The sequence below is a fragment of the Panicum hallii genome, chromosome 9 (genome assembly GCF_002211085.1).
Source record: "Panicum hallii strain FIL2 chromosome 9, PHallii_v3.1, whole genome shotgun sequence".
Taxonomy (NCBI): Eukaryota; Viridiplantae; Streptophyta; class Magnoliopsida; order Poales; family Poaceae; genus Panicum; species Panicum hallii.
In genome coordinates, this window is record NC_038050.1 from 57,078,289 (window position 1) to 57,099,381 (window position 21,093).

The 21,093-nt window shown below is 45.3% G+C and overlaps 3 protein-coding genes and 1 pseudogene across 5 annotated transcripts; 3 read left to right on the forward strand and 1 right to left on the reverse strand.

The window, feature by feature from the left end:
• Positions 1-2,775: 2,775 nt before the first annotated feature.
• On the reverse strand, positions 2,776-4,461 carry LOC112873186 (annotated as a pseudogene).
• Positions 4,462-6,244: 1,783 nt separating this feature from the next.
• LOC112875026 (histone H4) lies at positions 6,245-6,827 on the forward strand. Its single transcript, XM_025938705.1, has one exon. The coding sequence runs from the start codon at positions 6,349-6,351 to the stop codon at positions 6,658-6,660; it is 312 nt and encodes a 103-aa protein (XP_025794490.1). The 5' UTR covers positions 6,245-6,348; the 3' UTR covers positions 6,661-6,827.
• Positions 6,828-7,063: 236 nt separating this feature from the next.
• Positions 7,064-9,939, forward strand: LOC112875025 (proline-rich receptor-like protein kinase PERK12). The gene has a single exon (XM_025938704.1). The coding sequence runs from the start codon at positions 7,366-7,368 to the stop codon at positions 8,893-8,895; it is 1,530 nt and encodes a 509-aa protein (XP_025794489.1). The 5' UTR covers positions 7,064-7,365; the 3' UTR covers positions 8,896-9,939.
• Positions 9,940-12,951: 3,012 nt separating this feature from the next.
• On the forward strand, positions 12,952-20,891 carry LOC112878339 (helicase sen1-like). Of its 3 annotated transcripts, XR_003225689.1 has the most exons (8): positions 12,952-13,439; positions 14,051-14,782; positions 15,521-16,681; positions 16,806-17,133; positions 17,853-18,108; positions 18,190-18,367; positions 18,569-18,935; positions 18,999-19,242. XR_003225689.1 is itself a non-coding variant. In XM_025942795.1 (7 exons), exons 1-7 carry the CDS (start codon positions 13,236-13,238, stop codon positions 18,611-18,613), a joined length of 2,904 nt encoding a protein of 967 aa, XP_025798580.1. In that variant the 5' UTR covers positions 12,952-13,235; the 3' UTR covers positions 18,614-19,243. The 3 variants fall into 3 exon arrangements, 2 of the variants coding, with proteins under 2 accessions (XP_025798580.1, XP_025798579.1); XM_025942795.1 differs by having other exon boundaries at positions 18,569-19,243; XM_025942794.1 differs by lacking the exons at positions 18,569-18,935; positions 18,999-19,242 and adding an exon at positions 19,256-20,891 and having other exon boundaries at positions 12,978-13,439.
• The last annotated feature ends 202 nt before the right edge of the window (positions 20,892-21,093 follow it).

A 21,093-nucleotide genomic window follows, 5' to 3' on the forward strand; every position in this document is an offset into this window, starting at 1 on the left:
ATTATAAAAAAAGAAAAGAAGAAACTCGTTTTGCAGCACGTGTTACAATGATGGGCGACAATGGCCGCTCCATCTCTCCAGTGGTCCTCTGAAGTCCTGTGCCGGTGGTGTGCCACGGCACGGCCTCGTATTGGTGAAGTGCTGCTAGCTACAGCGCGCGCACAGGCAGCAAGCCAGCAAGACTAGTCGCACGCACACTTGTGCGGCATGCAAGACGACGCCCGGCGGCCCGGCTGCCTCCGCGCGTGATCACGGGCTCACGGCAGAGCTGGAGACACAACTGGCCCCTGTCATGTTTGTTTGTCTGAACCTGCCGGGGACGACGGCCAAGCCAAGCCCCGGGGAGTAGGTGAAGCGTCAGCGTTGGTCACCTTACCTTACCTTTCTTCGCTGCTGAAGTCGAGTGAACTCAAGAGTTGCCTCCGCCGTTTTGCAGATGGCTCCATCAAGGCTGCTAAATTCGCACAAGAGTACTCCCGGAAGTGGAGTGCGTTGGCCTCCCCGGTCTGGCCCCTGGAGGCTCGAGTAGAAGCTTCACCTAGTCTGCCCCTGGCCCTTAGCGTCGCGTGAGCGTCGCGTCGGCGTCCTACTTAGCCTGTGATGACATGCACTTCGGTTGAAAAGCACAAACCCGTGGGCTAATTAAAAGATACTTGAACCCGGCTTAAAATTTAGATCCGTCACATCAAAAAGAATCTTGCTATTTAGAAGTATTAAATAAAATCTGTTTATAAAACTTTTTCACAGATGGGTGCTAATTCGCGAGACAAATTTAATGAGCCTAATTAATCCATAATTTGCCACAGTGATGCTACAGTAATCATCCGCTAATCATGGACTAATATACCTCATTAGATTCGTCTCGTGAATTAGCTCTGGGGTTCTGCAATTAGTTTTGTAATTAGATTTTATTTAATACTTCTAAATAATAAGATTATTTTTGATATGACACCTCTAAACTTTAGATCCTGGAAAACGATATGCAGGGCCGTTGGTTGCAAAGACCTGTCGATCCTGGGATGCAAGAACGAGGATGTACCTTGTTTGTACCCCTCCTCGTGTTGCCAAAGGTACTCCGTTTGGTAATAAGCAGCAGCTTGCATTCTTGCTAGGCTAATCACCGCCGCTTCTTTTAACGCAACTTGCCTGACGCGATGGGACCTGCTCTGTCGCGAGATGGTAAAGCTGAATTAACTAGCCGGAGGCCCGCGTGTCGTCGTAATCCAAAATGCACAGCGCCGATGCTGAGCAATCAAGCTTGAAAAGGAAGGGTACTGTTCACTCCAAAACTTAGCTATGCGCCTATGTATAAGTTTATCATATTTTTTTAACTTCGACTAAGAATAGCGAAAAGGTTACAAAGATCCCCGACAAAAAAATGATGTTTGTAAATTAATTGTGAAACCAACTAGCGTAATATTTTATCTATTTGTACCAAAACATTTCTAAACATATTGTTGCTTAAGATTAAAATATTTGATTTTGGAAAATTTAAACGTAACTATATGTTTAAGAAATAGAAAGTAGTAGCACACATAATTCTTGGATAGTGTTAGGTTAGGTGAGTTAGAGCACCACTTACAACAATATTCAGTATTTTTTTGATACAAACAATACTCAGTATTGTGTACAAGTTTGTAATCTTTTTTTTTTTGAAAAAAGTCCTTTTTATCTCACTAAACTTTGGACCGAGTCCGTGTTTCCTCTCTAGGCAATAAAACCATCCGTCTAGACTTCTTAAACTCGCGATACCAGACACGTGACCTCCCTCGCTATTTTTCTAAGTGGTTTTTCTATTTTTCTTTTATGTTTATTTCAGTTGATCTTTGAAAAATTATAGTAAATCACAGAAGAAACTATAAATCAGTCATACATGATCCAATGAGCATGAAATTTTTATTACAGCTCAATCATATAATGATTAGCTCACATTAAAATTTTCACCATAATTGGACCACGGAAACTGCAGCTATAAATTAATTGCAGAAAAGCATATATCTAAAGCTACACCAAAAATTTTATAATAAATTATACCATATCATATGTTCACTGCATGGATCTACTCATGTGGAGTCCAACAAAATTAGATTTTCTATTTTATGATTTTTTTATTTACTATAATTCTTTAAAGATTAAGCCGAAATAAACATAAAAGAAAAATATAGAAAAAATACCTAGCAAAATAGCAAAGGAGGTTGCGTGTCCGGTATCTCGAGTTCGAGAAGTTCAGACAGATGGTTTTATTGTCTAGGAGGAAACGCAGACTCGGTCCAAAGTTCCAGGAGGTAAAAAAAAAATTTCTTCTTGTGACAGATACAAGTTCGTAAACTTTGGGAGACTAGGATATGTTTAGTTGGAGAACCTGGTAGGACGGAACCGTTCCGTTCCAGATTCTTGGAATGGAATGGTTCCATTTCTTGTTTGGTAGCCGGAACGGAACCGTTCTAATTTTTTGTTTGGTTCGAGAATCAGGTGGAGCGGAATGGTTCCATTTCTTGTTTGGTTTGAGAATCAGGTGGTACAATCACCTTAGCAGCACTTTGGGTGAGCTTACCACCATATTGGTAATCACATACTCCATACAAACATAAACTAAACATTGACACAAGTATAATAACACATACAAATAAGTCCAAATTTAAAAGTCACATATGCCCACTTAATTAAAAAGTACATAGGTCCAAAAAGTACATAGATCACTTAATTAATAGTACATAGGTCTACTTAATTAAAAGTGCATAGATCCATATTAAAGTAAGATACACAAGCAATGAACTAGAAGTTCGCATTAATAAACATGGTCATCCAACTGATCTTGTACAACAGTGGCAAGTCGGCAAACGCTCTAGCAATATCAGGACTAGCCACCAAGTGAGCAAAGTATCTTGATTTGTCTTGAATCTCAAAACCTGGAAGATTGTCCACAATGCTAAACAATCCTTCCGGTAAAGCACGGTTTGCTACAGCAGCTTCCTTGATGGCGTTGGCTAATGTTTGAGTGCTACGCTCTAAAACTCCAGCCAAACTCTCGTTTGCAGCCTCCACAACCTTGGCTTTCTTGTATGGTCTAGTGGCAGCACTACATGATGCCCCATTGGCATCATTTACATCACTTTGCGCCTATCCATTAGTCATCGCTGTAGCAGCCCCATTGTCATCATTTTCAGCAATGCAATCCGCATCTACACTAAGAGGTTCATTTGAGCTCTTTGCAAACTGCCTTGTAGCAACACTGTTGCCAAATATTGTTGCTAGATTCCCATAGTAAGGCAAAGGCTTGTTAATGTATTCATCATCACCCTTGTTTTTAGGATTCTATCAATAAACAAAATATTTATTAGAAGATGACAGCAACAATACATGCAATTATAATAGAAGATGGCAGCAACAATATACGCAATTATAATAGAAGATGGCAGCAACATTTTTACCTCAAAATGGTTCCGGTAGTGCTCATGATCAAGAGAAATAATGTATTGCTCTTCATCCCAAAGTGCACCACTCAAACTCCTAAGTTGGTTGATTTTGACATACCTTCTCCTCAATGTCTTCAAGTGATTACCAATATGATCACCTGTCCTATTAAATTTAAACTTTTCATTCAAAGCCTCAGCACACTTGTTGAGATGGACTTTCTTGAAACCAGTAGATGTTTTGAGGCCCTCATCTATAAAGTTTGCAAGAAAAGTGTGCACAAAAGTTGACTGACTTGCTGTCTAAACTGTTTGCCCAGCAGTACTTTTGGACTCTACCTCCATTGGATGAAGCTTTGTAACACCAAAGTAAAGTAAATTTGAGCAAACATAGGTCCATAAACACACAAAGATACATAGGTCCATAAAAAAAAGATACATAGGTCCATAAACACACAAAGATACATAGGTCCATAAACAAAAAAAATACATAGATCACATATTGTTGCCATGAGAGTTAAGTCGGTCTTGCCACATGGTATTGGCAATTTTCTGTCTAAAATTAACCATAAAGGCATGTTCAACAGCTTGCCCATGTGATGATCTTTCGTGGCTAATAGTAGGCACTTCCTCATCCTCCGGAATTATGATCTTATCACCCCCATCATCTATAACCCAGTTGTGAACAATGCAGCAAGCAACAACAATTTCAACTTGCGTAGCAAAAGGAAATGTGGAGTAGCATCATCAAGAATCTTGAACCTTCTCTTCAATGACCCAAAACCGCGTTCTACTGTTTGGCGGAGAGATGCATGCCTACAGTTGAATAATTCTTTCTCATGATTAAAATGGTTGAGCTAACATATTAATTTTTACCTTGTGGGACACGAAGACCATTTTGTCGTTCTAAAGCATTCTGTAAAATATACGCATCATGGGCTGTCCCCTCCCATCCGGCCAAGATAAATGTAAATCGAAGATCAAAATCAATGGCTGCCATTACATTTTGGGTAGGGTAACTTTTCCTACCATGGAAGGCAGCCTCCATTGCCTTAGGAACTGTGGCTCGTACATGTGTACCATCAATAGCACCGATACAATCCTATTGTAGCAGTATAAGAGCATATAAGCACCCCAAAAATGACTTGTGCCCTGAAAAATGATATGAAGATAGAGCTGAACCTTAAAATAAGGATCCCACTTCGGGTTCCCTGCAATTTTAGCTGGTGTTGCTGTCGATGGTGGCCTAATGTAGTCCTTTCGTAGCTCCCCAACAGCATGCAATACTTTGTTGAAGTAGCGACTAACAGTTTCACTAGACCTACCAAAATTGGTAGCAATTACCCTATTCCTAACATTGTGACCGATTGTGTGCAAAAATATGGCAACTTGTTGCTCGACACACATATGAACGGAGTCTTCCAAAAGGCAACGGTTTCTAAAAAGTTCACAAAAACGGAAGAATGATGCCCTAGTAAGTCTTAGCATGTTCGCACAAGTTACATCATCCCTCCATATCTTAGTATTGAGATAAACGAGTCTTATCCTATCCCTCTCATCAATTGGAGCGTAAGTAATCCTTCCTACAGGAGCACGCCGTTTTCTTTTTGCAGATTCAATCACCAAGGCCATCATTAAAAGAAAATGATGTGCCGCAGTGACAAAAACTAATAGCTGGTTCTCACTATCCATCATCTATATTATACAACAAACATACAATCATTTGGCAACACACAAACTATAAATTCACGACATATAAATGTTAAGTTTCATATATACCTTGAGCTCGCGACTCGTTGCCTCTGTTACCAATCAAAAGGGAGGTCGTTTCTGCAAAAAAGATAAGAAAATCAAACGTTTGCATCAGTGGCAGAGGATAAAATCAAACGTTTGCAAAGAAGATAACAAAATCCCTGCTCCCCCCGCGGCCCCCGCGCGCCCTGCTCCCCCCCCCCGCGGCCGGCGCCCTGCTCCCCCCGCGGCCCGCGCGGCGCCCTGCTCCCCCCCGCAGCCGGCGCGCGCCCTGCTCCCCCGGCGCGCCGCACCGCTCCCCCGCGGCTCGTGCGCCGCCCCTGCTCCCCCCGCGCCGCAGAGGAGGAGGAAGCCACGAGGAGGACGAAGAAGAGGGAAAAGAGGAGGGGAGGTGGCAGATCTACGGCGGCAGAGGAGGGGAGGCGGCAGATCTCACCGGAGGCAGGACGGACGGCCGGCGGCCGGCGGCCCTCGAGCGACGGGGACAAGGTGAAGAGGATTCGGGATGGGGGCGGTGAGAAGAGTGTCTACGTCGTTGAGTTTTGGACGCGGGGCTGGACGCGCTCGTTCGGAACTGACGCGTACCGCCGATTTTTCAGAACCGGACGGTTCCGCATATGGATGGAATATTCCATACCGAAACCGATCGGTTTCATTCTGTCCACCAACCAAACAACCCAAAAAATAGGATGGAACGGTTCCGTCCCACCCGATCCCTCCAACCAAACACATTCCAGGCCTAACGCGGTACGGCCTGTCTTTGCGAAGCGGGCCTTTTTACACAATGCTCGCGGACGACCCAAGCAGGCCCACTTGATGTGAAAGCCCACTCGACAGGCAAGTAGTAGTAACAACTCGCCATGTCATCGATCCGTGGTTCTCCTTTCAAAACAAGCAGCGACTGTTCTTTTCATCGAACGGTGCGGCACCACCTCCCACGGATCGGCACGCATCTCACCGTCCGCGCAGCCACGTCAACGATCCTTGCCCGGCCAGTCACCCAATCGGGATCCAGCCCACCACCTTCCCACGGATCAGTCCCCTTTCCCCGCCTCCTATAAAATCCCGCCCCCATCACTCGTGATCCCCATCTCGCAAAAAATCCCCAAATCTTCCTCCCACAAATCCCTCGAATCCTCCGCGCCTCCGCGCTAGCTCCAGGGTCGTCGCCGCCGCAGCAGCCATGTCTGGCCGCGGCAAGGGAGGCAAGGGCCTGGGCAAGGGCGGCGCGAAGCGCCACCGGAAGGTGCTCCGCGACAACATCCAGGGCATCACGAAGCCGGCGATCCGGAGGCTGGCGAGGAGGGGCGGCGTGAAGCGCATCTCCGGGCTGATCTACGAGGAGACCCGCGGCGTGCTCAAGATCTTCCTTGAGAACGTCATCCGCGACGCCGTCACCTACACGGAGCACGCCCGCCGCAAGACCGTCACCGCCATGGACGTCGTCTACGCGCTGAAGCGCCAGGGCCGCACCCTCTACGGCTTCGGCGGCTGAGCCTGACCTCGCCCGCGTCCTGTGGTCGCGTGCAGGAGCTAGCTAGGGTTCCTGATGGGTTAGAGGAGATGCCGTGCCTAGCTGCGTTGTGGCGTTAACTTAGTAGGTGTTGCTTGTAATGGTGAATTGGAAGTCTTATCAGTTGAATGAGTGGATGTTCTGAGGTATGGTTGGTGTTCTTCGTCCCTCCTTGTCCCCAATTGGCTATGGCCCTGCTCCTGTTTTGCCGACTTGTCAAGTGATCTTTCCGGGAAATTTGCAACCTCCGTCGATGATTTTTGGCTTCGATTGATACGGTTTGGTGTTTTATGTCCCAATCTAGCTTGGTTAGCAATCAAAGAGAGATCAAAATCGGTGCAGGACTAGTGGTCAACGCAATTGGGCGGAAAGATTTGGTAGAGCGAGTGGTTCATCTGAGACCGATGTGCTTCTGTCGTGGGGTCAGGAGACGCGTGAGCACTACGGCACCACTAAGCACCGAGCGGTGATTTGTTTAGTTCAAAATGTGGCCTGCGTTGGTGGGGGACGAACCCATCCCCCTGAGATCCCCGCGAAACAGGCCAAAATTGCCAAATTACGAACGCAATTCGCCAAGCCAAATTCACGGAATATCTGAAACCCGCGATTCCATTTTCGGTGCGTGCTCCACACCAGCTTCGAGATGGACGAAACAGCAGGAGCACCTGCATAAATGGAAATTGTCAAATGATAATCTCGAAGCCCAAATCGGAACACACCCTACTCCTCCAGATTTGGGCTCCAACCGACCCGACCCCGCATCCACGCCGGCGCGCCACGCCCCCGTCCCCCGCACCGACGCCCACGCTCCCCAAGCGGCGAGGCGCCGGCGCGCCCTCCCCACCGGCTCTGCCGTTCCGCTGTTCCCATCCCGCCGACCCGCCCCGATCTCCGTCCCTAACCCCAACCCCACCACCCGCACCCACCAACCCACCAAGCGACGGGACGCGGCCGCAGCGCCCCTCTAACCTCCCTCGCTTCCGCTCCACGCCGCCCGCCCGCCGCCTGCCTGCCTGCGTAATCCTGCGCGGCCCCGCGATCCCGCTCTCCCCGCGGCCCAGATCTGGTGGCGCCTCGCCGCTCGCGCGCGCGCGTTCACGGGGGGAAGCGCAGGCGGCCGCCCGGTCGGGCCGGTCGATGGTTTCGGCCGCGGCGCAGGCGGGCGTGGTCGCGGCGTGCGTCGTGCTGTTCGTGCCCATGGGGCTGGCGGGGTGGCACCTCAGCCGCAACAAGGTGCTCTTCTTCTCCGGTGCGCTTTTCGTCTCGCTCGCCGTCGGGGTCCACCTCTCCCCCTACCTCCCCTCCGTGCCCCACCTCCTCGCCACCTCCTTCTTCGTCCCCGGCCCCGGCGCCGCGTCTGCCGCCGCCTCCTCCTCCGGGTCCTCCTGCGTCCCGTTCCTGCACCGCGTGTCGTGGTCTGACGCCGCCTCCGCCGGCGCCGCCGCTAACGGCTTGGGAGGCGGGACGGCGCGGACGTGGTCGTGGCCGCCCTCGCTGGCGTCCGCCTGCGGGTTCGCGCGGCTGTCGCGCGACGACGCGTCGCTGCTGCTCAACGGGTCCTGGGTGATGGTGGCCGGGGACTCGCAGGCGCGGCTGCTCGTGCTCGCGCTGCTGCGCCTCCTGCTCGACCCGGCCGCGGCGGCGGCCGCCGAACCGGAGCTATTCCGCCGCCACAGCGACTACCGCGCCGCGGTGCCGGCTCGGGGCATCTCCGTGGACTTTGTCTGGGCGCCCTTCGAGAGCAATCTCACGCGGCTGCTCCGCGAGGATCTGCGCCTTGCGCCGCGCGTCCCCGACGTGCTCGTCCTCGGATCCGGGCTCTGGCACATGCTCCACGTCACGGACGCCGCGAGCTACGGCGATGCACTGGCGTCAGTCGCGGGCGCCGCCAAGTCGCTGCGCTCGCCGCTACCAGTGCCGCCGCCGCATATGTTCTGGCTCGGCCTGCCGCACCTAGTGAACCACATGCTCAACACAGACGCCAAGAGGGCACACATGAACGGCACCATGCTGCGCACCTACGACCACGAGGTCGATCAGAGGGGCCTTGTTCGTGGTGATGGCGGCCCATTCCTACTGCTTGATGTGGGGAAGCTCACACAGGGGTGCGGGCAGCACTGCACGGCTGATGGAATGCATTATGATGGAGAGGTGTACGATGCCGTGTTGCATATCATGCTCAATGCATTGGTCATTGAGTCACAACAAAGGATTTGAGTGGGTGGGGGTTCTTGAACAGGTTTGTCCCCACCCCCTATTCTTTTGGTCCGTTACAATATACGGGTAACTAGAAATTATTGTGAACTAGGAAGGTTCTTTGATTCCTTCAATGTTTTGGTTGCTTGCCAGAAGTCACCCTTGGATTGCTCAACCTTAGATTGTAAAATAGTAACATCTTAGAACCACACTGTTATTTGCTGAATGGCAAAACCGAGCTGGTTGTACTGTATACTTTTTGTTGGGAAATAACTAAGATGGTGATTCTGACATGTAGATTGTGGGATACTAAGAAATAGTCACCTTTCCGATTTGGCAATAGGATGTGTCTTCTGTCTTCATTGTGGTAAATGCAAAAACTTCTCTGAATCTCGCAATGATGCTCCCAGCCTGGAACCATTGAGTTAAACCAATTTTGATAAATGATCTATCTATACATGTCAAATTTTAGATCAATTGGACTGTAACTGTACTATACTACTATTTCCTCTTAATATAGTCAAATGCCTTTCATCACTAGTTCTAAGATTTGTGTTGTTCCGATCTCTAAGCCTATGACTATGCTGCATGCTGAATGGTCGTCGAATAGAGTGTCGCAATGACCATACTGTATGTAAAGATTATGCCAAGAGTGCAACTGATGTTCTAGAAATGCTTAATACTACATCAATGTGCCACTATAATCCTCCTGTTCTAGAATGAATGCCCTAATGTGTCACTACTGTTCAGAAGAATGAAGATGTAGTTATTTTTCTTCAGTTAGTCTCTGGTCTTCAGTGCACACCTTTAGTTATCAATAATCAGCTTCAGCCAAAACTATGTTTTCGATGTATCAAAAATGTCTTACAATGAGCTGTAGACATTTGGAGCTCATTACATTGTATTGTGAATCTTGCTTTCTCTTTTCTTCTTTATTCCAAGATTTAGTGTTCTCATTTTGTAAGCTGCAAACTAGTGTTACCGGAATCTGTATCTAATTGAAACAGATGCTCCACAATTCATCCATCCTTCATTGCTTGATAAAGTACTACAGAAAAATCCCAATGAGCGTGAGTCCTTGTTGCAGTGGTTCATCGAGAAGGCACTTAATTGGTATTTTGCTTTTTTTTTGGTGAGCTATTTCTGTATTATATAGTTCTGTTAGCAATCTAACACACTAATTACATTGATTTGTTTGACTCATTTTGCTCAGCCTTTCAGTTAGTATAGGTAATCAATATGTTTCTGAAGGCATTATTTGTCCTATATTTAGCATATAACAATGGGTGGTAATCAGAGAATGCCATAGTTATACTGCTACAAGCAAGCACTGAAATATGCTATGTTTTTTTAGCGAACATTGTTTACTTCTGTTTGAATTGTTGACCATGGTTTATTTGCACCATATATCATATGGTGCCCTAAGTTGTGTCTGTGATAATGTGGTACAGTTTGGTCTTTGAGTAGATCAAGCCCTATCCCATTTTGTTGTGGATCGGGGATATGACTGTATGTGGGGAACGCCAGTACCAGCGTCGCCCACGCGCGCCAGCGCCAGTTCAGGCGCAAACAGAGCAAGCAACAGCAATTAGTGGCTAAATGCAAGTATGGAAGGCAAGGATTAGGGATTTAGTCAGGATTGTTTCCTAAAATTAGCAAGCTGAGTGCTATATGATTGTGAACTCTGCCATTTGAAAATTAAGCAAGAATCATCAGTCCTCCTAATCGCTCTCTCTCTCTTAATCTCATCCCCTTCACCATTGGGCGCCCAGGGAAGAACACCCGCGCCCCTACCGGCTCTGGCTAAGAACTGCGTAGCCGAGGCCCTGCTACCCTGCATGCCGGCAAGCTTCCAAGCGTTCCTCTTCTTCTACCTAGCCGCCAAGCCCCACCACGCAAGAGCCGTCGCTCGCCGCTTCCTCTGCGCCGCCATCACTCGCTGCCTCCGCCGCCATGGCCGAACCGACCACAGCGGACCTCGCCGCCCTCATCAGGACACTGACGACGATCGTTGAGAACCTGCAAGCCACGGTCAACACGTTCCAGCAGGAGCGCCGGCCGCCTTCCTTTGCCTCGGGTGCCAGGACTTTGACCTTCGATGAGCACCACAATGATCGGCATCCCCGATTCCAGAAGATGGATTTCCGCAAATTCGATGGGAAAACCGATCCCCTGGTGTTTATCAACCGGTGCGAATCCTACTTCCTCCAGCAACGCATCGCAGAGGAAGAGAAGGTATGGATGGCGTCTTACAATTTGGAAGCCGGTGCCCAGCTATGGTTCATCCAGGTCCAGCGGGACGAGAGCACCCCACCGTGGCGCCGCTTCACCAAGCTGCTCAACGTCCGCTTCGGTCCGCTCCTACGCTCCAATCCATTGGGCGAACTCATGGCGTGCAAGCGCTCGGGCTTCGTTGTTGAGTACCAAGATCGATTCGAGGCCCTCCTTCCCCGTGCCGGCACCCTCACGGAGATCTAGAAGGTACAAATCTTCCACCGGCCTGCAACCTCCCCTCAGCCTCGACTTCGAAATTCACAACCCGCAGCTTGTCTGGTAAAACTTCAACTGATTCTGATTCTATATGGGAGCTGATTCTATGAGAGAAATAATTCTATGGCTGAAGATGATCTCTTTGATTCTCTAGCATAAACTAAGTTTGTAATCAGGATGGAGAATCACAAAAAGCTATATTTTTCAGCTTCGAGGCTCTTAGTTCATTTTAGAGAATCAAATCAGCAGAGAATCTCTTCTCTTTAAAAAACTATTTGGCAGCGCTCCTGCTGGATTCAACAGAGAATCACCTGCGCTTCTGATGGATTCAGCAGAGAATCACCTGTGGGAGCTCTGTCAAACGCACGTTTAGTTTTACAGCCAATTCATCAGTGTTATTATCTAGTTCAGTTGTATTGCTGGCTGTTTTGGGGACTGAAAGGAATCCAAGGATATGTTTTTTATAATCAAATGTTGCTCCGCGTGAGGAAACGTTCTGTTCATGAGTACTCAAAGGTCCAATGTCTGTAAGCTGTAGCAGTTTGGCAAAGAGGTTTTCTTTTTCAAGGCATTTTGCAAGAGGAAGGAACGAGATTACGGAAGCAAATGCGGCTGTTCTATGTATAGTCCTAGTCAACCTCTTCCTAGCTGGTGCCCTAAAAAGAACTCCGTATTATAATTGAAATTTTTTGTTTAGTACTCCGTAATTCTGCAGTATAGCTACTGATGTTGATTAGCACACGGATACTTTGGAATTTAAGTATATAATACAACAATTTGAGAACTAACCATATATTAATTTGACTAGTTGGTGATAAAAACTTAGTGCCTGGTTGGATATTGTTTTAAGAAATCGTAATATCAAGAAATGGATGTTTTATGAAACCGTAGTATTAAGAGCTGTAGTTTTTGAAGTACAGTTTAGAGAAAAAAAAGAGAGCTATGGGGTGGAGTTTTAGAAACTCCAAAAGACTGCAGTTTTATTAACACCTTGGTTTTCAAAACTACAAAGTTTGTAGCATCCAAACACCCTACCGCTTCTCAAAACTGAAAAATTTCACAAAATTATAGTACTTTCCTAAAACTTGAAAAATACTTTGCACCCAGACAAGACCTATACTCTAATTTAGCGTTTCTAAGTAAAATTACACCTCATAGGATGAACGAAAGGACCAATTGTAATTCATAAATCATGACAGAAGTTACAATTGAAACTTTGATGCTTATATTAGACTTAATCATGAGAGGACATTCTACTATTTCTCAATAACACATGCAGAGAGAAACAAAAGTGATGAGTGATGTCAAACTCTTGAATTGTCACCCTACCGTCCACACCTTCGAAATCCCCGTTATGTTGCTAGAAATTGTTTACGAGGATTTCTCCCAAAATAGCTCTACTAGTAAAGTTAAAACCGATAGAAAACTAGCTTAACTTAATTTCTAATTTATTTTAACCTAAACTTATAAAACAGTTTCATGCTACATTAATTTAATTTACGTAAAATAGGAGAAGTCGAAGTTGGAATAAACCCTACTAAACATAGCCTTAGATGATGCTAAATTTTTGCATAAGCTCGGTTGCTGCAAATACAGCGCCTCTTAAATGCCCCAGCAAATGCTGAAAATATTACGATGGGCTATCTGACCAGTGACCACTCAGGAGCAGGGCACGGAGACAGAGACGCCTACCGGCTCATAAATTACTGAACGCACTTAAATCGCAGTATCTAAAGGGAAATTGTCTGGCAGTAAATCTCACCCAGACTAGAATCGCAGGCTCTCCGCCCCCGAAACCAAACCGTCCCCAATTTTCCCCCACCAATCGTGATTCGTGAAGCTCTCGTGCTCGTCGCCGGGCCGAGGGCGAAATGCGGCGCCCGCGCGGCACCAGCGACGGCGACGAGGATCCCGGCGAGGAGGAGGAGGAGGAGGAACGGCGCCAGGCGGCGGCCCCGCCGGGGAAGGACGGCCCCGGGGACGCGCTGTGGCGGTGGCGGACCCAGAGCCTCTCCGAGGTGGTGCTCTCGTGGTCCGTGGACCAAATCCTTGACAAGGACCTGCTCCGCGACAAGGTGAGGAGCCGCTTGCGTGCTTGTACGCGCCCGCGCCTCCCGCTCCCCGTCTCTCGGTCGGCCGCTCGGTGCTGGGCACCTGGCGTCCGTGCAGATGATCCGTGCGGATCTGATGAACTGCGTTCGGGGTTTTGCGCGTCAATGGGGACTTCCTCCCCCTCCCCTGGGCCGTTTTAGGTATAGGTGGTGCCGTTTTGGGTGCCCCCATTTTGCTAGGTGGAGAATTTGGTTTAGAATTCGTTTTTCTTTTTAGCGTCAGCAGTGAATGATTTACAGATTATGCATTATCTGTTGTCCGAGTTGCACCTAGGTTTTAGAGATAACTTCTAGGTCTCCTGGTTGGGTAGACAGTGCCACTGGCATAGGCTGCAACTACCCTGCTATCTGAATGTTTACATTTCATTCACCTATATCTGCCTATGGTATTTATCCATTGGAGTCAACACGTTTCCGTTGCATTTACGAATAGAATGTTCTTATATTCTTGCAGATTTATGGACTTAGTTTACTGAATGCACTCAAACTGCCTCATAAGCTTTATGGACTGGTTTCTTGCAAACCACTAAGAAAAAAAAAATCTTTGGATTCATGGAAGTGGAATGTTTTTACAGGTGTTGAAGATACCAGAGACATTTAGCACCATGGAGCAGTACATGACATCATTCTTTGGGCCACTTTTAGAAGAAGTCAGGGATGATATGTGTTCAAGCATGGAGGACATCTCTAATGCTCCATATGCAGATCTGCTCTCTGTTAATTCAATGAGGAAAGGGAAGGGATCATTCGAGATCAGTCTTGGCAGATGGAGGGGAACATCTCATGGTTATGGGATCGATAACTATAAGCCAAAAGCTGCAGATGTGCTATTGATTTCAGAAACAAGACCGGCAAATCAATCTGATATTCTCAGACAGTCCAAATCATGTGTCATCGTGTGGGTCAGTAAGGTTAAGGGCAATAAGATGACAGTTAAGGCATCACGGTTGATGGAGACTGGGGCACAAGGAGATGAACGGCGACAAATGGGTGTTAATAAGTATGCTAAGTCGTATTCTGAAGGTTTGGATGAGTCTTGGGATATGCTAGATCAAGAAGCAGTAGCTTCAAAATCTAGATACTCATCTGCGCATGACATTGTCCGAAAAGAACGAGCCAAAGCTGAAAAGTGCAGCGGTCAGCATGGACAAAATGAGACAGAGACACGCGAGTCATCAAGGCGATGGTCCTTCTGTGCCATGTTCCTAACTAATATGGTAACATATGACCGTGTTTGGGTTGTGCTTCGAAGGGGTTTGACAATGGATTCAAAAATCATCCATAGCATGTTGGGCAGAAACAATTACGTGAGTTTTTCAGTTACAATGTTAGTTCCATTGACTAGTTTGCAGTGTACATGTTAGGTTGCATAGTTGTATCTGAATGGCAAAAGGATGGTATGCTTTCAATCATCTCTTATATTGCTTTTTCTGTTATATATCTTTTATGAGATGTGAATAAAGTTCATAAGAATTTCTAATTTGCATTGTTTACATAATAGAGCAATTTATCTATCTATACTTTAGATACTTGCATGGTTTTGTACTATACATTTGAATCTTGGTTTCACTGCTGCTCACAAACTTGCATGTATTCTTTTCATTTAATTATATCCTGATGTTACTGATATGTGCCTTTAAGAGCTTCATAAATGATTCCAAGAATGTCACACACTACCTCAAATTGTTTGAAATGACTAATGAAATCAAACCCCATCTTTTTTACTTCCGACCAATTGGTATAATTTAACTGTATATTGCAATTGTGGATTGGAATTGCTCCTGTTACGCTACCACAATATGTATCCCCTATTATTATATTACACAACATCATTTTGAACATCAGGGCCTTCATTGACATTGCCGACTTTTTTATTAAGTAGTTTCAACTTCTTATGGCAACGAATGAATGTGCCGTATGCCTTGTTCAGACAATCCCACAGTTGTGTCCTTAGTTGTCTGCTTTGTTTACATATTTGTTTATGGAACTCCTATGTTGTTGTCTTTTGTTCATTGAACTCTGAAGTTTTCAAAATGGTGCTGCAGGCTCCTGGACATTGTAAATACTGCAGCAATAATTCGCTTGATGAAATCAAGGGCGATCTATGCAACTTTAAGCTGAATGACTCACAGCTTGATGCAGTAGCAAGTTGCATTTTGGCAAGTGAATGCAGTCACAGATCTTCTGTAGGGCTAGTTTGGGGCCCACCAGGCACAGGTAAAACTACAACAGTTGCAGTGATGCTACAAATGCTTCTGATGAAGGAACAGAGAACTCTTGCATGTGCTCCAACTAACATGGCTGTCCTGCAAGTAGCTTCTCGTCTTCTTGAGCTGATTGGGGACTTCTCCGCAAAACAACATTATTCATTAGGCGACATCATTTTATTTGGTAACAAGGACCGTTTGCAAATTGGCAAGTTCTTGACAAAAATATATTTGGATGATCGTGTCCAGAGGTTGTTGAGCTGCTTCAACCGAAAAAATGGGTGGAAGCATTGTGTGGATTCTGTCATAACATTCCTAATAAATTGCATTTCTCGGTACAGAATGTCTGTAGATATACAACAAGGAAGCAGCAATGCATGCAATCTTACCTTTAAGAAGTATTTTACAAGTAGATTCAGTGCTTTAGCCAAGGAATTGGCAGGATGCATCGATACATTCTATGACCATCTACCAAGGGGTTCCCTAGGCAAGAACTTTGATAGAATGATGTTCGCCAAAAGCTTGGTTGATAAATTGCAGCAGTTGCTGAGTGCAGATGATGTCTCTGATGAGATTCTTTTTACAATCTTCAAGCCGGCTGATGAACTTCCTGATTCTTCTAGTAGTCATGATGACATGATAGATGACGCAGCTGATGATCTTCATGAATGTGATATTTCTTCAGATAGCCCTTTGGACATTAAAACTCTTTGCATAAAAACTCTTATGGCTCTTTCGAAGATGCAGCTTCCTTGTGAAGACAATGAGCTTTCAATCCGGGACTTATGTTTGAAACATGCTAAGCTTATATTTTGCACTGCTTCTAGTTCATTTGAGTTGTTCAGACTGCAAAGCGTGAAGCCTATAAGCATCGTAGTTATTGATGAGGCAGCTCAGCTAAAAGAATGTGAATCACTGGTTCCTCTATTACTCCAAGGGATAGAACATGTTTTACTAATTGGGGATGAAAACCAGCTATCATCATTGGTAAAGAGCAAGGTATAAATTTGTTATGAGATTATTTTGAACATCATGTTCTCTTTTTATCATCTGCATGTTCTGTTACCAGTAATCACTTTTAGATTTCTACAGTTGCTCATACAGCCTCGCTATGACTTGCTAGATTGCTAAAGATGCTGACTTTGGACGAAGCCTCTATCAGAGACTGTGTGCAATGGGTTATAGCAAGCACTTGCTGGAAGTACAATATAGAATGCACCCTTGCATCAGCAAATTTCCAAACGCCAACTTTTATGATCATCGGATTTCAGATGGTCCCATTGTAAAGCAGGAAACCTATGTCAAGAGTTATCTCCCTGGTCCTATTTTTGGTGCTTATTCGTTTATTCATATTGACAATGACATGGAGATGCTTGATAGCCTTGGTCAGAGTTCCAAGAATATGGCTGAGGTTGCTGCAGCGGCCAATATAGTCGAAAGACTTGCAAAAGGTACGTTTCAAGGCTTCAGCCTTCACATAACATGCTGGAAGAACTAAGTACTAACATTCAGGTTGATGCCACGAGAAACCTACTTAGTACTTACTAATGTTTGACAAAGTGTTCTGTATGTTTGAAAGATCTTGGACACTAAGCTATTCAATAACCTTTTAACATGGAATAGGTCATTGATAGTGTCATGTCTGACCTGTAATTACTATATCGAAATTTTTATCATTCCACTAATATGGATATTTCGTACAAGTGGGCCTTATCCTGTTGCTAATGGAAAGAAGTGGTTGACCTATGTACTTTGGCCTTATGTTTACATATTTATTTTTTTGAGGGAAATTTACATATTTATTGTGTTAGTATATATGATAAGAATAGGAGATTACATCTTCATTTACTAGACTAAAAAATATTGGATTTCCATGCAGCCGTTTTACGAATGTAACATGCATTTACAATTTTTAGTCTCTGCATTTGTTCAATTAGCACACAGCCGTACATGCATCCTAGCCTAGGCGTATGGTTACCATTCTTCATTGCTTACTACCAAGATCATCATGTTTTTCATTCTTTTTATTTTTATCAGGTGAGCATGTTTCTGTTTCGATTAAAATAATATTCTTAAAGAAATATTTTATGAACTAGGTTTATCTATTCTCCAGATTTTGAATAAAGCTAACTAGTGTTTTGTAATTTTTTTTGGTCTAAAATAACCGTAGAATGCTCTGAGAAGAAGCAGAGGACGAGTGTTGGTGTAATATCTCCTTATACGGCCCAAGTAATCGCATTGCAAGATAGACTTGGAAGAAAGTTTGAGAAACATGACTTTCTATCTGTTATAGTAAAATCTATTGATGGATTTCAAGGTGGTGAGGAGGACATTATATTGATTTCAACAGTTCGGTCCAATAAAGATGGCAAAGTAGGCTTTCTATCTGATGCTGGGAGAATTAATGTGGCTTTGACAAGAGCAAAGTACGTTGTACTAGTTTGGTGATGTTTACACACCATTCCCACTACCATTTCAGTTCAGTAATTGCTATGTTTCTGTCACAGGTACTGCCTTTGGATCCTCGGAAATGGAACCACTTTACTGGCAAGCAATTCAATATGGGCTGATTTAGTCCGTGATTCAAAAAGACGTGGATGCTTCTTTGATGCTTTTGGGGATAAGGACTTAGCAGAAGCAGTCATGCTTGTAACTAAGCCGGAGCCATGGAAACAAAGAGAACAGGTATTCTGGAATCTAAAATCCTCTCTTTTTTTGTGAGACAAAGAGCTCCATATACCCTGTTTGTTAGGCATGTGTTTACTACCTTGATAGTTTTTTGATAATTTCCTGTCCTCTTTAACAAAATCGTATAGAGTGAACTCTACAACTACTAAGTACATCCCTATACTAACAGTTTGTGATAATTTCCTGCTCCTCTTTTAGTCTACTCACTCGAGGATACAGATTGGAGTAGTTGTCCAAGTGTAAAGGCATTATGAGGGTCTACCAACTTGCACAGTCAGATCCTTTAGGGTCCATTAGATCCTTTCTGCTAATCTTGTTAAGAGTGCCGCTCTGCCCTGACACCAATTCCTGAAACATCCTGGAGTGGGGAATAGGAGTATAGATATGAGTGTGATATATCACAGTATGCTTGAAAGACATCACTTGTTTGCATTTTCTGGCTATGCTTTGCTAACGATGCCATTTCCAATATTTTCTCGTCCAGTCACATACTGTTGTTCAGAAACATTATCATTTGTGCTATTTGCTCCTTTTCTTTATGTAGTGTGTATTAGGATTTGAAAAGGTCAAAGTCTACAGTTTTTTATCAACAATTTTTCAAATTATATACATATTTAGTATCTAAAAGTTGTACCTCTAGATTCATATTTCATGTATCTATAATATGAAAGATTTTGTAACAATTGATAATGTGGTTTGAAGGAAATTAATGGTCAAAGTTTACTTTTGAAAGCTTTTTCAAATCCTAATATGCCCTACAAGATACATAAAGAAAAGGAGGGAATTTTTCCTCATAAGATTTGCAGTGTAATACAATTTTGCTTGCAAAGCTCTGTCGAGTGTTGACTCAAATGCTTTACAATTGTTCTTTGTGCACTTTGTTAGAGGAATGACCACGCAAATCTTGGAAATGGAGAGCCATCTTGGTCATCAACGCGTGATGTGGTGGCTGTCAGGAACAACCCACCAAGAAGATGGAATGAGTGTCCACTTCCAGTCAGAGCTTCAAGTGACCGGCATAGTTCTTTCGAAGGGTATCGAGGATGGCCCAAGCAGCATCTTGGGCCCCAACCCCACGGCAGGCTGTATTGTGAGCCACTGCACAGTAGTTCTCAAACAGGTAATGGAAGGCATACTCCTAGATCAGCCCATATGGAAGAATCACATGGCCAAATTAGTGTTCTTGGTGCATGGCAGCATCCAAGAAGCTACTGCAACAGGGAGTATCAGAATAAGACTGTTTATCCAGAGTCCCAGAACGTGGTAGCTTATCCGTACCAGAGCAGTTCTTTCCAACAAAGGTTCCATTCATATGGAGTTGACAGGAAATTCAGTAGTTTTCAACAACGAGAACCACATGATCAAATTGGCAGTCGAGGCAGAGGAAGACCTTCCTGTCTTGAGAGGGGACGTAGGGGAGGATGGCGTGAACGGTATGTTTACCGTCGGACAGAAGAGCCTCACAGTCGGGTGCAAAATGGTGCTTCTGAAACTGCACTATGTAAACGGCTAGCTCCTGAGCAGCGAGGGACAAAGAGGGACTGGTGTGAAGCAGAATCATCAGATTCACCACAACAGGACAACGGAAAAATGAGACCTGAATGTGCAGATCAACTTCCTGGGCAGGAGTATCATGGAGGCTCTGGAGAGCTCACCTACAAACTGCATGCTCCTGAGCAGGGAGGGGTGAAGACAGATGGGTGCAAAGCTGAAGCATCAAGTTTGCCAGTCCAGGATGACTCAAAATCAACACCTGAAAGTGCAGATCAATCCCATTGTACTACGCGGGACAGCAGTTCTGGTGCCTTTTCTCATGAACTTCCTGTTTCTGAGCAGGAAGTGGTGGAAATAGACTTGTGTGAAGCAGAAACATCAGATATACCATCTCAGGCTTTGAACGGCAGTTCTGAAGCATCTCATGAACTTCCTATTCCTGAGCAGAGAGGGATGGAAACAGACTTGTGTGAAGTAGGGGCATTGGATGCAGCAAATCAGTTCCAGGATGGCAGTTCTGGAGCAATTTCGCACAGGCTGATTGTTCCCGACTAGGGAGGCGCGGAAATAAACTTGTGTGCAGCAGAAGCATCAGCTACACCAAGTCAGGCTCTTGGTGGGGTGGCTGTTCTGAAGGATCCCTTGAGCTGCCTGTTCCTGAGCAGCAAGGATGGAAACTGCCTTGCGTGAAACAGGAACATCAGATGCACCATCAGGCTCAGGATGGCAGTTCTGGAACTGCTTCACAACTGCCTGTTTGTGAGCAGCGAGGAACTGAAACTAACTGCCTGTTCCTGAGCAGCGAGGAACTGAATCTGGCTTATGCGAAGCAGAAACTTCGCCAGAACACCAAGACACAGAAAAATAAACCTGAAACCGTAGAATCAGATAGGTAGACATTTTTTAATCTTATATGTTTGTTACCCCTTTTTTTTCCTGCTCTGTATAGGCTATAATCTTGTAAACTCACCTTCTGAAACCCTGTGTATAATAATAAGCATGTAGTGTCTAGATCTTTTTCCCGAAACCTGCATGAGCAGTAGCGTGTAGAATTGCACCAATAAGAGAAAATGTGATTATTTTGACAGGATAAATATCTTATCCCTCGAGCTTCTTTGACGGAGAAATTCATGAGAGTTTCTGACTTGTGGTCACCTGTTCTGTTGTCTGTTCCGACGGGCAGCTCCTTTCTGCCCGCACTCGAGCGGGAATGTTGGGGGGTTGTCATC